The 20,128-nt window shown below is 34.4% G+C and overlaps 1 protein-coding gene and 1 pseudogene across 2 annotated transcripts in view; one reads left to right on the forward strand and one right to left on the reverse strand.

The window, feature by feature from the left end:
• The window catches only part of BNIP2 (BCL2 interacting protein 2), a 33,990-nt gene that overhangs the window by 6,084 nt on the left and 7,778 nt on the right, over window positions 1–20,128 (reverse strand). Inside the window, exons 3-10 of one of the 2 annotated variants that reach the window (XM_004483251.5) lie at window positions 9,739–9,803; window positions 8,947–9,123; window positions 7,008–7,184; window positions 4,495–4,597; window positions 3,720–3,851; window positions 2,115–2,201; window positions 1,905–2,003; window positions 1,107–1,142 (exon numbers count right to left, since the gene is read on the reverse strand). In XM_004483251.5, the coding sequence (XP_004483308.2) occupies window positions 1,107–1,142; window positions 1,905–2,003; window positions 2,115–2,201; window positions 3,720–3,851; window positions 4,495–4,597; window positions 7,008–7,184; window positions 8,947–9,123; window positions 9,739–9,803 (876 nt within the window). The remainder of the gene's footprint in view (window positions 1–1,106; window positions 1,143–1,904; window positions 2,004–2,114; window positions 2,202–3,719; window positions 3,852–4,494; window positions 4,598–7,007; window positions 7,185–8,946; window positions 9,124–9,738; window positions 9,804–20,128) is intronic. The other variant, XM_012521487.4, reaches the window with a different exon arrangement.
• On the forward strand, window positions 17,482–18,923 carry LOC111761860 (3'-5' exoribonuclease 1-like; annotated as a pseudogene).

Raw genomic sequence — 20,128 nt, forward strand, 5'->3', positions numbered from 1 at the left:
TATGGAACATTTCATCAGCAAAAAACGATTCATTTTGAAACCCACAAAGCAGCTACCTTCAAAATATTCTGATTACAGTCTGTATCTTTTATTTCAAAAGGAATGGGAAACCAGCAAGACCTAATATCATAGGCCACATCTCTATGTTAAAGTGTTGGTTAAACTATAAAGTGTCATTATAAAAATGTAAGATTATGATTCTATTACATGCTCAACTGAGTTCTACCTCATCAACAAAGCCAAACTGTGTTCAAAGTTCAAGTTCCAGTTCTAGCTGGTTCCATATAATCAGCAAAATAAAAAACTATATATAAGTTTCTCACCTTAACTTTTAAGGAAGAAAGATTGTATTAAACTATGTTTTGCTAACTTAATTGTCAGTATTTTACGTTCCATTAACAAATTAGATCCAAATTCTACACTTTTCTAAATTACTATAAAAAATGGAAACTATATTATACCCTGGCCTTTCATTTTCTATGCCAGAAAAAATAGTTTGTTATGCTCAAAGCAGAAGTGTTCAGAATTAAATTTAAAATGAAGAGCAGAGTGTTTAACTGTTAAATGGTACATTGAACTTTTAGGTATTTTTATCACTTGTAGAAATTGACTGGTTAGCAGGCCATTTAATTGAAGCATACAAGGAAATCAATGTTGGTTAGCCAAAGAATATATGCATTGCAAATATAATCATCAACCCCAGGGAAATAAATTACAATTTCTTAAAAAACAGTCTGCATAAATATCTCAAAAGCACAAATTAGGGATTTAAAGAGAATGGTGAAAACAGATATAGTCTTTAAAGTACTTGATGTTTCAGATAGTATTTTCTAAATTTGTTTCACCTTCAGTATTTTTACCAAAAATGAATGGCAGTGACTTTTAATTCCCAATTGGCCAATATATATGGTGTTAATACAGGGTGAATCCAAGTCATATTCAGCACCAGAAACTTTGGATTCACCCTGTATTTGGATGCTGGAGTATATTTATATTTACAAATGCTATTATCTTTGTCTACAAGCTAACCAACCGATCAGGAAGAGTTAGTCTGTGCAATGCAAATAGACTAGTCTAGATGCAACCCAGTCAAGGTGTGCATATACCTTTTTTGTTTCTTTTTAAACTTTTCTTCTTCATACCTTGGTAGGGAAGAGTTGTTTTAGTAAATATACATGTTATGAAGATGAATTAAGTCTTGAAATAAGACACTATGAATAAACCCATATAAGTCTGCCTGGAGAAACCAAAAATACTTAATATACTATGTACAAAGACAAAACTGGCCTTGTAGATCTGGCTTTGACACATTAAATAGACTAAAACCTCATATAAACAGAACAAAGGAACTTTTTTCTATATAATAGGATTGTGATGCTTAAGTATTTGTGTTAGCCTTCTACCAAGTCCTTTCAAAAGTTAGATGGAAGCAAATTTTCTAAAAAGAACAAATTCCAGCCACTGGAAGGTATTAAGGCTAGGTTGATATAAATAACATTTTATTTCTCTAGCAATATGGTAATTCAATCCCAGGATGAGTTTACTCAGATTTGGAGAACAGCATGTTCAAAGTTTGAAGAATGTTCCTTGGTACTGACCAATCAGAAAGTAATCACTTAGATTGTGATCAATTTTTTAAAATATAAAATGAATCACAACCAGCAATCATTTCTCCTAGTTCTTCAACTGAAAGTTAGAAGAAAATGGTGACTTATGGGGAGATTAGTCTACAAGTTTAGGAATGTGTGGGAAAATGACTTCTTCCTGGTTTTCTATGTTACGTAAAAAAAAAAAAAGAGCAGCTATAAAATATTTATAATAGGTGAAGGAAGAAAGAACGGGTATTGACAAATCTATCAAAATATAAAGATTCAACACATTTAAAGAAATAAAACAAAACATACTGTTTTATGCATTCTGGTATGCCAACATATTCCATGGGGACAAGTTCCGCTAGTTCTGCCAAATTAAAGACGTATCTAATTTTTTGGCTGAATTTTGAGCTATGGAAGAAAATAAGAATAATTACCTCAATATTTCTGACCAACAGAATTGGAAAGAAATTTATACAAGGAGTTTTTCTTTTTTTAAGTCAATGCTTCTCAAAAAATTACCTAATAAATGGTCTTGTAACAGCCAGAAGTGTTCTGATAAACCAAGAGGGATGTACAATGATTAGAGATTTTAGGTTTTTCCGTAACCTAGAGTAAAAAAAGAAAAAGGAAATAAGTCTATATAAATTCTAATGCTAGGAGTTAAAACTTCAATAAATATGTGCAATTTTATACAAAATAATTTAAAAAGCTCATCCAAGAGTTTTCATTTAGGTGTGACAGTCTGGAGAATAAAAAAAATGTACTCACAAATTCCTAGGGTTCCTCCTACTGCTATCAAACAAACTTTGGCAAATTTATGTCCTAGTACAGTCTGTTATTAAATGTCTCATAGAATATATTAAGTTGTCTTCAGGACTATCAACCACAGGTAGAGGGCAAGTGAATATAGAAACATGGTATTTTTATTTTAGGACTGGGGGAAATTGGTTTCAATTCCTTCAACATGATTAAAGGTACAGGCAGAGACATAGGAGTGGACATGACCACACAACAGACAATGTGAATCAGACCTAACCCTAACTTCTATTCTTAAAATTTAAAACTGATTAGAAAGGACATTATCCTAGTCCTCTTCTTTTAAAATGCCTAAATAAAATCTGTTGTTTACTATGCATATTTCATATATAAATAAAGTGATCATTCAAAGATTTTTTTTTTAGTCACAAGAACTGGCCAGTGTAATATTTGGGTATGAAGAGAAACCTATTAAGAAGTCTGAGTAGGGAAACGGACTTTGGCCCAGTGGTTAGGGAGTCCGTCTACCACATGGGAGGTCCTTGGTTCAAACTCCGGGCTTCCTTGACCCGTGTGGAGCTGGCCCATGTGCAGTGCTGATGCGCACAAGGAGTGCCCTGCCACACAGGGGTGTCCCCCGCGTAGGGGAGCCCCACGCGCAAGGAGTGCACCCGTAAGGAGAGCCACCCAGGAATGGCGCCGCCCACACTTCCCGGTGCTGCTGACGACAACAGAAGCGGACAAAGAAACAAGACGCAGCAAAGACACAGAAAACAGACAACCGTGGGAGGGGAGGGGAATTAAATAAATAAAAATAAATCTTTAACAAAAAAAAAAAAAGTCTGAGTAGATCAAACTAGGTTGAATTAGCCATAGCCAAATCAAACCAATTGGAAGACCAAAGTTCATTCCACTAACTTAGGTAACTACCATGAGAATACACTTCTAAAGCTCATTTCAAGGAATGATTACAGTTAAACAAGCACCCTCAAAAAAACATGAAATGTGCTAAAATAAATAAAATGTAAATAAATGTGATGTAATGTAAATAAAGAAATTTCCTATTTATTACTCAGAATGTAATAAATAGGAAATACTCTAAGTTCTTCATCCTTTCTCAAGATATAAATTGTATGAGTGCTATAAATAAGGAAAAATAAGTGTTTTAAATAGTTATTCTTTAAAAGATTTCTTTCATGACTTTCTAAAATAATGTTTTGAGAAAAGAGAAACCTGTTTTGATATTAATAAATATATTTTAGAAAGTAGATACATGGTATCTTTAAGAGGTAACGGAAAATAAAATTGAATCTAATAAGGCCATTATAAAAGTTATTCAGACTTCCTTTCAATTTGTATTCATATTACCGTCTATCAATTTGCTGATAGCATTTCCTGAGCCATCCCAGACTGGGCATTTTTCTTCGAGTTGTTGCACCGTTTAAATAAACTATCATGTAGTTTTCTGCTACTAACAGCTCCAAAGTGCCAATAACGTATCTGTAAGAAACAAATTAATATTAAGCCTTATATATTGCTGTGCAGAACAGAAATAGAGCACCCAATAACACAATTCCCCTTTCTCCCCATCAATGAAGGCAAAAACAATTAAATTTTTAAAAACTGCATTAACTGGTATTATGATTATTAAAAGAAGAGTATGCTCTTATCTTGAAGAAGTGGGTAGTATAAATTGATACTACATGAAAATACAATATACTTTTCCCTACTTTTGTATGCTTGAAATTTTCTACAATAAAATTTTTAGAAATTGCACTATTGTGAGAAATAGAATGAATCTGTGGAAATATAACTAAACTAAGTTAGCTCTGTTATATATTGCTTTTAGGGCTTAGGTATAAATCAGCCATATGATGTTGGGATAAAAGTCACTTCTTTAAACTTACTATGTCCTCAAATGCAAACAAAGTTGGAGGAGATCATTTAAGATATCCCTTCCAGTTTTTAAAATTGATAGTTTTCCTACTGAGCTGGAAAACACTTGTTCCATAATGCCCAAGAATAAGAACTTAATCAGAATTGGGACATTTATAGTTTTTACATAGCTAAATTTCACTTCCTTAAATTGAATATATAATTAGATCCAAATTCTGTTGCAACAATTTTGTAGGGATGTACTTACTTAAAGAGATTGTCCATCAGGTATCTATAGTTAGGTTGACCACTTTCAGGCATAAAACAGACAGCAAACACAACAATGGCATTTAATCCATCCCCATAATATCCTGAAAAAGAAACCCAAGATAAAATCATCAGTGTTACTTCACTCTGAAGATTTTTCTGAGGAAGTCTGTATGATTGGTAGATTATAGTGGTTTACCTACCACAAATTTCTGGATTAATAAGTATATGTTTTAGCTTATGTAGTCTTATACATATCTTATTTTTTTTTTAATTTAAGAGATTTATTTTATTTCTCTCCATCCCCTCACTGCTGTGATCTGTTTGTTATCTTTGTTTCTCTAGGAGGCAATGGGAACCAAACCAAGGTCCTCTGATGTGGTAGGGAGGTACCTAATCACATGAGCCACCTCCGTTCCATTTTGTTATTTCTCATTATGTTTTTCTTCTTGTGTCTCTTGTTGCATCAGCTTGCTATGCCTGCCCATTGTGCCAGGTCATTGTCTTCTTTAGGAGGCACGGGGAACTGAACCAGGGACCTCCCATCTGGTAGGCAGGAGCTTAATCACTTGAGCCACATCTGCTTCCCTTATATAGATCTTTAAATCTCCTCTTCCAAAAAAGAAAACAATAAAATCTGAAGAGGAAAAAGGGTGGGCATAAAAACCAAAAACCCACCTAAACTGGCATAATTAAAAAGTCAGCCTTATTTTAGCAGATAGACAGTGATAAAATACAAGTAGTCACAAGTCCAAAATATCTCATTTAAAATATTCTTTTGCTATTTACAGTTAAAGTGGGTGCTTTTTAAAAGGTAGTTTTACATTCAACAATGCCTAGCATTTTACAGATTTTAGGATATTAAAATTAAGAAAAGATTACATCTTTAACATAATTCTAAGTGAAGAAAAGCAGTGCTAAAATAAGCATATTTCCATACAATCTCTAGATATTAAACTGAATCCAGTAACAAATATTTTTGCTTTACCTTCATTTCTATTGTTTATAAACATGTACTGGAAAGGTTTTATTATTTCAAGTACATTAGAATTTTCCCTATCTTTCTTAATTCCTTTGTCACAAAATATAATGTGACAATCCAATAGGATTAGATGGCCTTAATTATTTTCCCCTAAGAGAAATAAAGTGTCATTTCTGCAAGATATTAGGTAGAAACCATAAGGAAGGTCTTATGATTTCCATCTCATGAACTAGTTGAATTAATGTGTCTTTAGACTTCCTGGTCCAGATTATTCTGTTTTTTTTCATCTGACTAAGATTAAATTAGGCAGAATAATGTGACTGCAAATATTCTAGTGATTTGCTTTCAAATGAATGTAGACTGTAGAAATAAACAGAGAAATGCATTCAGTGAAGAGTAAATGAAGTAGAAATGACTATGTGAAAAATCAATGTGCTTTTCTAGGTGCTCTCTCTGGCCTGTGTTAGGAGGATTTAAGGTAATATGATACACTCTACGAAGTTGCCCTATGCATTCTGGTAGCTACTAACATTCTGGCACCATTTACATAGTGCCTAGGTAAATGTCTACATACGGCACAGTCTGACTGATATGTTATAACCTGTACTTCCATAGCTCTCCCTACTTGACTTGTAAATTTTCTTAAGGGAAGGGACTATGCTTTGTATTTTTGTACCCCACAAATATGCAAAGTAGGTGCTTGAGAAAAACGTGGAATGAAGTAGTTCCCTGTTTTGTGGGAGAGCTACATGATTTGTTCAGGGATTTAAGATAAATTAAGAACCATAGTTTAAAAGTCTAAGTTTTACTTATATCCACAAAAAGACTTGTACAAGAATGCCCACAACAGTTTTATTCATGAGCCTAACTTCAATGTCCATCGAAAGGAAAATGGATAAGAAAATTGTGGTTTATCCATGCAATGGAATATCACTCAGCAATGAAAAGGAGTGAACTACAAATACATGTGACAGCATGGATCAATCTCAAAAACATGCTGAGCTAAATAAGTAGGGAAAAAAGTATGTATTATATGATTCCATTTATATGAAATTCTAAAACAAGGAAAGCTAGTAATGGGAGGAGACATTAGAACAGTAGTTATTCTGAGGGGGGATTCACTACAGAGGAGGATTAGAGAAATTTTCTGGGCAATGAAGATGTTCTGTATCCTTAGGGGTGTAGGTTACATGGGTATTTGTGGTTACATGGAGATTGGTCAAAACTCACTGAACTATATTAAAGAGAAAAAAGTAAAGTCCCCATTTTGGATGACTGAAGAATGGAAGCTAGAGGGATAGAGTTTTCACTGTATTTATTTTTGTACCTTTTGAACTTTCTGCATGCATGTATTAATGATTTTTAAACTGTTTACTTTTTATTTTATTAATGATTTTAAAGTGTTTCTAAAATGATATGAGCAATGTTTATTTTTTTTAAATTATGTGATATTTCAAGGATATTTTTCTATAAATATTTAGATTTTTGATATTAGGTTTAAAAAAATCTGAACGATCTTCAGTAATTTTTACCTCCATGGCTGATAACTTTTTTATAGGGTTCAATTGCCTTCATATCAACCCTGTGATCCTGTTCTCCAATTCTGAACATGCGCCAGCGTCGGCCATCTTCTTTTTCTTCCGCTGCTGTGTATTCAGTAATTGACCCTTTCCTGATAACTTCAGTAGTTTTGGGTTTTGGAAGATCATCTGTCAAAATAAAACGTTTTTGAATCCAAATTGTTATTTTTACAGTAAAAATCAAATTATGTTAACCACTTTACTATCTTTGATTATTCAGAAAGATTTTTATTATATCACCTGCAGAATTTTAAATATCTCTCCCTTAAAGAAGGAAAAGGCTTACTCTTAAAATGAGGCTATTTTATGTTTTTTTGCAAATCATAGTTCTTTACTGCCTGATTCGGCAAAGCATCTAATCAGAACACAATGTATATCCCCACGTTCAGGAAAGAGAATTCATTTAGCAATCTAAGTCTTAGTATATTGGCCCTAAAATACCATTCCAGGATTCTGAAGATATTTATGAAGACATTGTCCTTTATAGTTAATATTGTTACTTAATGTTAACTCTCTGGGAGCCAACTGTTTTTCTGTTGAGCACATAAATTATTCTCCAAACATTATAATTCCAGATAGAAAGTGGTTAACTAGTTGAAGATTATTTCTCATTTGATTGGTCTTATAAAGCAGCTATTTATTTATGATATTCTGAAGTGTACATGCAAAAAAGCCTATTTAAATTAACAGTCAAAGCATAAGCAACAATAATTAGTTATAATTTATATGTTTCAAGATACATTTTAGCTGATTTTTAATGAAGTAATGATTTTCAGAGTTTTAGTATCATAGTCCTTACCAAAAGATGGGGGAGGGGGGACCTACTGCATGTTAGTTGTTTGTTTCCAAGACAAAGCTGTTAACGGAAAATATCCTTCCAGGAAATGACTACAGCAGCATTAAAGAAAGAAGAGACAAAACACATAGGCAGAAAACTATTTCAGTATCTTTATAAAATATTGCTTATTACTGGAATGCTTACTAAACCAGTAAAATGGAGGGAAAAAGGAACCAAAGACAAACATAACAATAATCTTACTCTTTACTGCATATAAAGACACCTAATGCTAAACGCTGCTTTGCAGTAAAAATCATTTTAAAGACAGACTATATATAAATTATTAACAACTACGTGAAAATTATTAACAACTATGTAAAGATACTACAGACAGCAATTATCTAATTAAAGAAAGCATGCAAAGCAAAACACATGCCAATTCCTTTGAATTCCAAATAACTAATGATAAGGAATATAAGGTTTAGGAGCTAAGAGTATATATTATTTCAAGTTGGTTGGTCCACAAAGTATAGCACTAACAAGCAAGCCTATTTTTAAAAACTTCCAAAAAACTGCTTTTGGGACCCCCTCCCCTCAAACCGTTAACTACTCTTAACATACATTCACTAAATTGTATTTTTCAAAGTGTTGTTGTTGGGTTTTTTTTAGCTGATCAACTGAATAAAAGAGCATGCCATAATTACCAAGCAATGTTTTTGGGGCAGCCATGAAGAATCAACACTTTATAACAATGGGCAATTAAGAAAAAAAATTAAGCCAACCTGGGTAATCTACTGTAGACAGTACTGAAATCTATGAGTATTCAGAGATATAGGATTCCTATTTTAGGAATAAGTGTATAAACTTTAGAAAACAATAACATATATTTCAAACAAAAGTCCTTAATACATTAAAATTTTTTTATTAGAAAAATTGTGGGTTTATATAACACTCACACATAAAATACATTGATTTTAGTAGGTGTCACCATCAAGTTTTAAGTTTTTCAATTATCCTCATTTTCCTAATAGAGAATGTCATTGTAAAAACATGTATGTATGTAAACACAAATACTTATCAATAAATATCAGATGAAAACAGTGAAGCATTTACCTTCCCATTCAAACTCATTACTGTTCTCTGATGGCGTGTCTAAGCCATCTAAGTCAATCTCCCCACTTTCATCCAAATCATCTGACAACACAGAGCCATCACTAGGATCCAATGTCAGACTAATGTCTGGAGCCACGAGTTTCTTTCTTACTTTATTTCCATTAACTTCAAGTGAGCCTGAAATAGAAAAACAAAGTGAGAGATATATTAGAAGGGCTACTTAGATGCTCAAGTTGAATAAGATAAAAACTCTTGAGAAAAATAGTATTAATTAAACACAATTCCAAAGACTGATTAATTTACAAAGTTTGAATTTTGATCACTATTGCTTTTATATCATGGCATGAGGTAATGAAGTATCCCAGCAAGGATATGTCTTTTTAAGTAATAAAAGCAGATCTTACAATCATCCCCCTTTTGTAAAAAAAATTTTTATTTGGGAGGTACTGGGGATTGAACCCAGGACCTTGTACATGGGGAAAAGATGCTCAACCAATGAGTTACATCCACTCCCCAATGAGAACTGGTTTTTTCATTTGTTTGTTTTGTTTTTAGGAGGTCCTGGGGATCGAACCCAAGACCTTATATGTGGGAAGCAGGTGCTCAACTACTCCAGCTACATCTGCTCCCCATAGTCCCTTCTTACTATTAAAAATGATCTGCCCCCATATTTTTTATTGTATAAATTTCAAGAAACTAAGGCTATGATTTTAGAATGTTAAATTTCCAAAGCATTCCAAAAAATGCTTTCTTTAAAGTTCATTTTATTGAAACTAAGTCTCAAGTTCTTACCAGGCTGTCTCTCTGGTCCAGATACAGATATATCTGCTTCAATACTATCATCTTCTGGTAGAGGTCTAGAAAACATATATATAAATTTTAATCCAAAAATTAAACAAAAAAAATTTAAGTTCAAAGATCTGTTAAAAATAGCTTAAATAGCATATGACTCAGGAATTCTATTCCTAAGTATATACCCCAAAGAACTGAACATAGGAACTCAAACAGATATTTGTACACCGATGTTCACAGCAGCATCATTTACAATAGCCAAAGGTGGAAGTAACCTAAGGGCCCATCAAAAGATGAATGGATAAACAAAATGTGGTGGATACACACAATGGAATATTATTCAACCATAAAAAGAAATGAAGTTCTGATACATATGACAACATGGATAAACCTTGAAGACGTCATTATGAGTAAAATAAGCCAGACATTTTTTTTCATTAATAAGGAGATCTTGACTTTGTCATTTAACCAATCTGTAGTCATCTGTGTATCTTTCTAAACACTGGAGGAATAACTGAGCTAGCAGTTGGAATTAGATAAAAGTGCCTGAAAAATAACTTTTTAGGAATAATGTTTCCATAACTTGTTGTACTGCATTTTTCTGTTCTTTCATTTTTGTGAATTTGAAATAAAGTTTTTTTTTTAAAAAGCCAGACACAAAAGGACAAATTTCACTATCTGAAATATCTAGAATAAGCATAGAGAGACAGAAAGTAGATAATAGGTTGCCATGGGCTAGGGAGAGAAGGGATAAGGAATTATGTTTAATGGGTATGGTTTGGGTTAATAAAGAAGTTTTGGTAATGGATGGTGATGTTGTATGCAAAATATTATGAATGTAATTAATATTACTGAACTGTACATGGAAAATTGTTAAAATGCAAAATTTTAGGTTGCATTTGTTACCACAAAAATTTTTTTACAAGACAGCTGAAAAAAACATTTATACAGGAAATCAAATAAAGCAGTTTTAATAATGTGATATATGATAAAGTAAATTGCCACTCATAACAGGAATATGAAACTGATGGCTAGAATTCTTTTTTTTTTAAATATACTTTTTAGTTTTTTTAAAAAAGAAACTTAGATTACATAAATGTTACATAAAAATATAGGGGAAGCAAAAAAGTAAAATTAATAATAATAATAAAAGATAGGGTATTCCCATATGTCCTGCTCCCTAGCCCCCCCACAGCTAGAATTCTTTTGAGTTCAGCATTCCTATATACTATCAGCAGCAGCAATGACTCAGTTCTTCCACCAGTTGTCAAATTCCAACTGCTCAGCCACCTTACGGTGGTACTGGGATGTCTTCTGACTGTGATGGCATGGAAGCATCATTTAAACATAAGGTCTGCCTTTGTTTTTTCCTTAACCCACCTGGTAACAATATACTTATAAGTACAAAGGTGCATGTTTCAAGGTGATGATCTAGAAAATCCTTGTTTATTTTAAAAGTTTCTTCTTGAAATAGAAACACCAAAGTCAGAAATTCTTACAGATAACTAAAGATTTCTCCTTCTCCAAGGAACCCATCAGACCCCAGTTCAAGCATTGTTTATCACCACAAAAATTTTGAGACATAAATGATAAAAACAAAAAGACAGACTATATAAGATTATAATTATATAAAATGATTAATTATTAAAGATTATAATAAGGTTAAGACGGCAATCTACAATATCCCTGGGAAGTCTCCCATCAGACAACTAGTCAAATGACAAATCTCACTTATCTGGGACTCTATAGAAGACAACAAAGAGTGGAGAAGAACTCTACAAATGCTGAAATGAAGGGAAAAAAACCCTCAAACACAAAAAAGTTAGGAGATCTATGACTGGGACCTGCCAGTTGGACCCCTACCCCTCATATGGTCTTGTGTGGCTTAAGAGTTACACAGTGGCAGCACGCTGGCCAGGGTTCCTCCTTTCATAGTCATAGACCACACAGCTACTCACAGCAGCAAGTTAGAACCTCATGCACCTCCAGGCACAGGGACCCAGGCACATATACACAGGCAGGACCCAACTGACTGGCAAGCACGTGCATACAAAAGGGAAATGGGTGTAGCTCAGTGGTTAAGTACCTGCCTCCTAGAAACAAAGTCCTGGGTTCAATCCCTGCACCTCCTAAAAAAAAAAAAGAGGTGGGGGGGTTCCCCAAGAAACAAGAGACCAGCAGTCTAAACACCGAACCCAGTCTCTAATTTTTGAAACACCCAAATGAAAAACTGGGCATTTCTGACCGTTAACCCCATCTGGCTCCTGGGGTAGGATACCCTAACTTGGAAATTACTGGAGGCAGAAAAGCCTCACAGAAAAAAAAAAAAAAAAAAGGAAAACTGAATTGCTATAAGGCAGGATGGGCCTCAGGACAGAAAAGTGTAAGGGAAAGGGGGCAATAGTGAAGGAGTTGAGCAAATCATAGGCAATGAGGAAAATAATCTGCACAAAAACAAACAACAGCTCAGGTTTCCCAGAGAAGGAGCAGAGGAAAGGAAGGGTTCTCCTGAGACAGAAAAAACTGCACATAAAAGGGCAATCTTAAAAGCTGCACCACATGCCCAGGACAAGAGACAGGTACAGAAGATCTAAGAAAATCTGAACAAACAAAGGCTGCTCTAAAGATTCAGTATAAACTAGACTGTGGGTCAAACAACAACCTTAACACACAGACAATCTACAATAAAACCCAAGGCAAGAAGGAGAACCTGACTTTCCGAGTTAGCACATGAAAATTATAAGATGCCCAGATGTAAACAAAAAATTACAAGCCATACTAAGCCAACACAAAGACCTAGCTCAGTCAAGGGAACAAGTTAAAACTTCAGGAGACACAGACTTTGGACAACTAATCAAAGAAATTCAAACAAATCTCCTAAGTCAATTCAAGAACTTGAAGGAACATATGGATAGAAATAAACTAAATATGGATGTAGAGCAAAGGATATTAAGAAGACAAGGTGTGAGCAAAAAAGAAGAGTTTGAAAGTTAAAAATATATAACAAAAATTATGGGGATGAAAAACAATAATGGAGATTAAAAACACACTAGAGGCATACAACAGCAGATCTGAATAGGGAGAAGAAAGAATCAGCAAACTGAAGGCAGGACAATCAGAATCATACAGTTGGAAGAACAGATAGAGAAAAGAATAGGAAAACACTGAGCAGTGTCTAAGGAACCTGTGTGATAGCATGAAGCATACCAACATACCATCATGCGAGTCCCAAAAGGAAGAGAGAACAGAAAAAGGGCAGAAAGAATATTTGAGGAAATAATGGTCAGAAATTTCCCAACTCTTATGAAAGACATAAATACTCATGTCTAAGAAGCACAACATACTTCAAACAGGATGAACCTTAAGTGGCATATTTCAAGACACTTAATTATCAAAATGTCCAATGGCAAAGGTAAAAAGAGAATTCTGAAAGCAGCAAGAGAAAAGTGCTTCACAACATACAAGGGATCCTCAATAAGACTACGTGCCAATTTCTCATCAGAAACTATGGAGTCAAGAAAGTAGTGGTGTGATATACTTCAGGTACTGAAAGAGAAAAACTGCCAACCCCAAATTCTTTATCTGGCAAAAATGTCCTTCAAAAATGAGGAAGAGTTTAAGACATTCACAGAAAAAAACAAGAGAGTTTGTCACCAAAAGAGCTGCCCTTCAAGAAATGCTAAAGACTGGTGGATGATGATTGTGGTTAATAGTACTAATACAAGAATGTTCCTCTATTACAGTGTGTTAAGAATATTGAGTTACATGGAAAAATACAACTAATGTAACATATAGACTATAGTTAACAGTAATACTGTAATATTTTTACAACTATGCAAAGAAGGCACTATACCAATGCTAAGGGCCAATAATAGGATATATAAGGGGAAATGAAATTATTTCCTTTTGGAGTAATGAAAACATTCTAAAGTGGACTGGGCTGATGATAGCACAAGGATATGATGAAACTGAGAGCCACTGGGTATATACTTTGGATGGACTGTACAAGGCAGGGGACCATCTAACACAGTGAACCCCATGGTGAATGATGGATTATGTTTAGCACCATTCTCTCATGAACTAAAACAAATATACAATACCAATATATGGCAATTAATAATAGGATGGTTTGTGGGAAAAATACACCAAATATAAGTAATGGACAATAGATAGCAGTAATATTGTGATGATGTTTTTCCATCCTTTGTAAGAAATGTGTCACAACAATGAAAGGTGTTGGTAGTGAGGTAATATATGGGAATCCTGTATGGTATGCATGATTGTTCTTTAAAAGTCTGAAGAAAAAAAAGAATTGCTAAAGGGAGTTCTTTGGGTTGAAAGGAAAGGGTAGGAGAAAGCATCTTGGAGCAGTGTGAATTAGTGAAGCTCTTCAGTAAAGATAATTAAATGGGTAAATGCAAAACCCAAAAGTACTATATTCTCAGTATATAACTCTACTCTTTAATTCCTATAAGAGTTAGAATACAATTGAATAAGAAATAATATTTCCTGATACTAGACACAGAATAGAAAGAGGCAGTGTGGGGGGGAAAAACAACATAAAGAGGGGAAACAGAGAGATACGGGGGCAAAGAATGTGTATGCTATTGAAGTTAAGTTGGAATCTTCAAAAAGTAGGTTAGACTTAAGATTGTGTAATACAGATCCCAGGGTAACCACAAATAAAGTATTTTTAAAAATATATAGGAAGATAAAATTAAAAAATAAATTAAAAAATATATGTACAAGGAGTGGATGTGGCTCAAGCAGTTGAGCACCTGCCTCCCACATGGAAGGTCCTGGGTTCGATTTCCAGTGCCTCCTAAAGAAAACCAACCAACAACAAAACAATGAACAAACAAAGAGCAAAACAATGTACAAACAGGTGAGGGAGCTAACTCAGGGTAGCCAATGTGTCTCAGTAGTTGAGTGCCAGCTTCCTGCATACAAGGTCCCAGGTTCAATCCCCAGTCCCAGTACCCCCAAAAATGGTGATGGACTTATAGGCAGAGCTGAATGCTCTCACAAAAACATCAGAGAAAGAAAAGGTGTCCGAGGGACATGCTTTGAGGATCAGCAGACCAGGACAGTGTATACGACTCCCAGGAGGATGAGGGACAGAGAGATTAAGAAACCTAATTGACAAACATGAGTTACCAAGTCCTTTTGGCAGCTGGAAGGATTCCTCTTCCCCACCCTCAAGATAATACGCTGAGGTGAAACACCTGGTTCACTCCAGCTAACTGAGAGGGGAACAGACATCTTCCTCCCTGTCAGCTGTTTCAAGGAAAAAGGGAGGGGAGGTTGGGGCACTTTTATTCAGTGAATTCGGCCAACAGAATCCACTTTAAATCTCTGATCTGGAGATTCAATGTAGGAACACCAGAAATCTGGGACCAAAACACCTCCATGGAAAGGTGTGCTGACTAGTACCATCTACTGGCCAGTCTAGAAACTGCATGGACAAAAACTGTCCATTCTCTCTGTATCCAACCTCTGGGGAGAAAATCTCTGCCCCATTAGTGAGTCCCTGACCAATTTTGAAAATTTAAGCTGGGTAATTTTAAAGACTGAGAATAAGTTGAACCAAATATCAAAGAGTTGTAGGAAAAAAATAAAACAGTAGGCAGGAGAGAGAAAATAGCCAACATATTCAGATAACTAGACATCAGCAAAAAAATTACAAGCTATAATAGGAAACAGGAAGAGATGGCCCAGAAATAACAAACCAAATATCCTGAAAAGATTCAGGACTGAATATAACTAATCAGGTATAATCACACAATTCTCCTAAATCACTTCAAAGAATTTAAAGAAAATATGACTACAGAGTATAAAGAACAATCTGAAAGCCTACAAAGAAAAGTAACAGGCCTTATGGGAATGAAAGACATGATGGATGAGATTAAAAATACATTAGAGGCACATAAGAACAGATTTGAATGGCCTGAAGACAGAATTAGTGATTTCGAAGACAGAAAATCTGAACTGGAAAAGACAGGAGAACAGAAAGAAAAGAGAATGGATAAAATGAAACAGTCTCAGGGAACTGAATGAGAACATGAAATCCACACACATCTGCATTATTGGTATCCCAGAAGGAGAAGAGAATGGAAACGGGGCAGAAAGAATATTTGAGAAAATAATGACCGAAAACTTCCCAACCCTTCTGAAGAACATAAATATCAATATCCAAGGATAGCATACCGCAAACAAATAAATCCTAATAGAACTACCTGAGACATCTAATATTCAGAATGACAAATACCAGTGATAAAGAGAGGATTCTGAAAGCAGCAAGAGAAAAGCAAAGCATCACATACAAGGGAAACTCGGTAAGATTAAATGCTGACCTCTCATCAGAAACCATGGAGGAGTACTGAAAAAAGAAAAACTGCCAGCCAAGATTCTGTATCTGGCAAAGCTGTCCTGCAAACATGAGGGTGATGTCAAAGTCTTCATAGACAAAAAAAAAAACCTGATAGAATATGTTACCAAAAGACCAGATTTACAAGAGATACTAAAGGGGGTGCTGCAGCCTGAAAGGCAAAAACAAGGGTGAGAGATTTGGAGAAGAGTTTAGAAATGAAGATTATTAGGAAGTGTAAATTAAAGGACAAGAAGACAGACAACAGAACAATATGACAACAGAGAGCTGAAGGACAAATGGATGAAGTAAGTAATGCCTTTACAGTGTTAACACCGAAGGTTAATGGATTGAAGTCCCCAATCAAAAGACAAAGCCTGATAGAATGGATTAAAAAAATGAGCAGTCTACATGTTGTCTACAACACACCCACCTCAGATGTAAGGACACAACTAGGTTAAAAGTAAAAGGTTGGAAAAAGATATTCCATGCAAACAGTAATCAAAAAGGAGCTGGAGTAGACCAGATAAATATTTAAAATAACAACGTTATAGTATATGAACAATAACTAGTGCAACTGGCATATTGTTCCTGTGGTCAGTATTCTATAATTTTTTTCACACAAAATAAACACTTGCTTTAATTGAGGAGGACTGGAGAAGAGATATCTTTTTGGATACTTCATTTTTCTTTAACCCTTTCTTATTCATACTCTTAATTAAAACAATCTATCTGAACCAATGATGATTTAGCATGACTACTGTTGAAAAAGATTTTGAGTTTTTCTGCCTCATAAAATTATGAGTTGGCAAACTGTTATCTGCTGTAATTCATTTCAATAAGATGTGAAGAATTCCAAAACAGGAATTTGATTATCTAGAAAGAACTATGGCCTAAATGGAAATTAAATAAATAAACCAGTAACTTATTTCATTCTTAGAGATTATATCCAATTGTTAGAGTTGTGACATAAAAATTAGAATTGTTATAATTTCTATTATATTTGAATTATTTTTATTGTTGCTATGCTACGTGTTTTTTTTAAAGATTTATTTATATCTCAGAGATATTGAGAGGTAAGGAACTTTCATATGTGTTTGTTTGCTTTTTGTTGGTTTTTTGTCTATTATTATTATTAAAATAATGAAAATGCTTTAATAATGATTGAAGTGATGAACACACAACTATGTGATTATAACAATTACCACTGCTTGTATACTTTGGATAAACTATATGCTTTATTAATATGTATCAATAAAATTGATTTGTTTAAGTAAAATTAAATGTTTATTACAAAAGCAAATTCAGCAATGTGGCAGTGTACGAGATCAGCAAGTAAAAATCAGTAGTGTTTCTACAGTAATGAACAATCTGAGGAGGAAATTAAGAAAAAAAATCCCATTTATCTTAATAAGAGAAGAATGAAGTTGGAGGACTCACACTTTCAGATTTTAAAATTTATTACAGTGTGGCCACCACTGAGTCTGAGAAAGCAACAATGTAGATTTCATGGCCAAAAACAAAAGGAACTAAGTTTATTAGCTCCAATGCAGGTGATTTCAGTGACCCAGTTTACAAAGAGATTGCTATTACAAATGGTTCTATTAATAGAATGAATAAGAAAGACCTGCAAGCTAACTTTCAGAATTCAAGCTTGGAACCAGAGGAATATAGGATGTACTAAAGAAGAGGCTAAGAAACTATTATAAGAAATAGAAGCTGATGTTGAAAGAGAACAACTGTGCTCGCAGTTATTATGACTAATCTGTACTATCGATTTTGAAAAGGGTAATCCACCTGAGTTTATACATGAAATAATTGGATTTCCTATTGTTTTACTGAAAACTCATACCTTAGAAATAGAAGATACATTTCAGCAGTATGTGAGACCAGAGATTTCTGATTTCTGCATCAATATTACTGGAATTACTCAGAATCAGATAGACAGAGTGCATACCTTCCCTCAGGTTCTAAAAAAAAGTAATTGACTGGATGAAGTTGAAAGAATTAGGAACAAAGTATAAATACCCCGTATTAACAGATGGGATATGAGTAAGTTCCTGAACATTCAGTGCTAACTCAGCAGGCTGATATCCTCTTTGCTAAAAAGTAGATCAATATTCGAAAGTCTTACGAAAACTTTTACAAGGTTCCTAGAGGCCAAATGAAATTGACAATAATGCTTGAAAAACTTGGAATGAATTATAATGGGCAGCCACACAGAGATCTTGATGCCTTAACAATATTATCAGGAGGCAGACTTGGTCCAGTGTTTAGGGTGTCCATCTACCACATGGGAGGTCCGCGGTTCAAACCCTGGGCCTCCCTGACCCGTGTGGAGCTGGCCCATGCGCAGTGCTGATGCGCACAAGGAGTGCCGTGCCACGCAGGGGTGCCCCCCGCGTAGCGGAGCCCCACGCGCAAGGAATGCGCCCAGTAAGGAGCCACCCAGTGCAAAAGAAAGTGCAGCCTGCCCAGGAATGGCGCCGTACACAAGGAGAGCTGACAGAGCAAGATGACACAACAAAAAGAAACACAGATTCCTGTGCCACTGCCAACAACAGAAGCTCACAAAGAAGACACAGCAAATAGACACAGAGAACAGACAACCGGGGTGGGAGGGGAAGGGGAGAGAAATAAATAAATAAATCTTTAAAAAAAAAAAAAGAAAAATATCAGAATAACAGTTCGAATACTTCAGGATGGATGTGAACTCTGAATTAATGAGAAGATGCATTCAGGATTGCTTATGAGTGTGTCCTCTTCTGTACCAGTAGAGGGCACTCCAGCTCCACAAATGTCACATTCTAGAAAATAACAGCATGTTTTTGGTCTGTGGACCATTCACTCTAACTGGAGTTGTTACTAAGGAGGTAGCAGATGGATACTCAGTGAACTAGTCCTGCAGTGCAAAATGTAAGCACCTTAAACATTTCAAGTCTTATTGCCGTTAGACACATAGACAAATATATATATACACACACACACACACACATATATATCTATATATAGAGAGAGATATGTATGTGTGTATGTATGTGAACAGATATTGGGGCGAGGGCATAATGAATTCTTTGTAACCAGCACTTTTGATAATAGTTCCTGCTTAAAACTGAATTTTATAATTTAAGGTGTCCAGAATATGTTCTTTTTGGTTTTAAAATGCCAAGTTTTTTTAGCTGTCCTCTTGAATGTCATTATCTTACTGATGTTAAAATATATAATGTATTTTACTTTAATGTAGATCAAATCATTTCTTAAAATTCAGAAAACTGGAAAACAGGCTTTTTATAGCCTATGGGTTTTAAGAATACCATAGTCTTTTGATTATGGAAATTTATATGGGATGTTCAGCTATATGTGGTGAATTTCATAGAGTTCTTGGTATATATATCTGTCTTTATTTCTTTTCAATTCTTGTGATAGATTATAGGGGCCTGGTTAAAAATTCAGTTAGTGAAGAAATTAATGAATAGTCAGAAGTAAATATCACTAGATCATTATCACAAGGGCTATTCCTTGAACTTTAAAATACATAGATAAATCAGTGGGTTTTTTAAGATTTTTTTTTCTTGCTTCCCCTACTTCTTATGACATATATTTGTCCCAATGCTTAAATCATAAGAGACTACATTTAGAACAGTATCTTTAATAAATGATGCTGAGAAACTGGATATCCATAATCAAAAGAATAAACAGAGACCCTCATCTCTCACCATATAAAAAATTAACTCAAAATGGATCAAAGATCTAAATACAAGAATCAGGACTATAAAACTCCTAGAAAACATAGGGAAGCATCATCAGGACCTTGTATTAGGTAATGGTTTTTTAGACTTGACACCAAAAGCATAAGTAACAAAAGAAAAAAGAGATAAATGGGACCTCATAAAAATTTAAAACTCTGGCATCAAAGAGCTTTATTATTAAAGTAAAACAACAGCCTACCCAATGGGAGAAATACTTGGAAACCATATATCTAATAAGAGTTTAATTTCTAGAATATATAAAGAAATCCTACAA

This window comes from Dasypus novemcinctus, chromosome 3 (assembly GCF_030445035.2).
Source record: "Dasypus novemcinctus isolate mDasNov1 chromosome 3, mDasNov1.1.hap2, whole genome shotgun sequence".
NCBI classification, from domain to species: domain Eukaryota; kingdom Metazoa; phylum Chordata; class Mammalia; order Cingulata; family Dasypodidae; genus Dasypus; species Dasypus novemcinctus.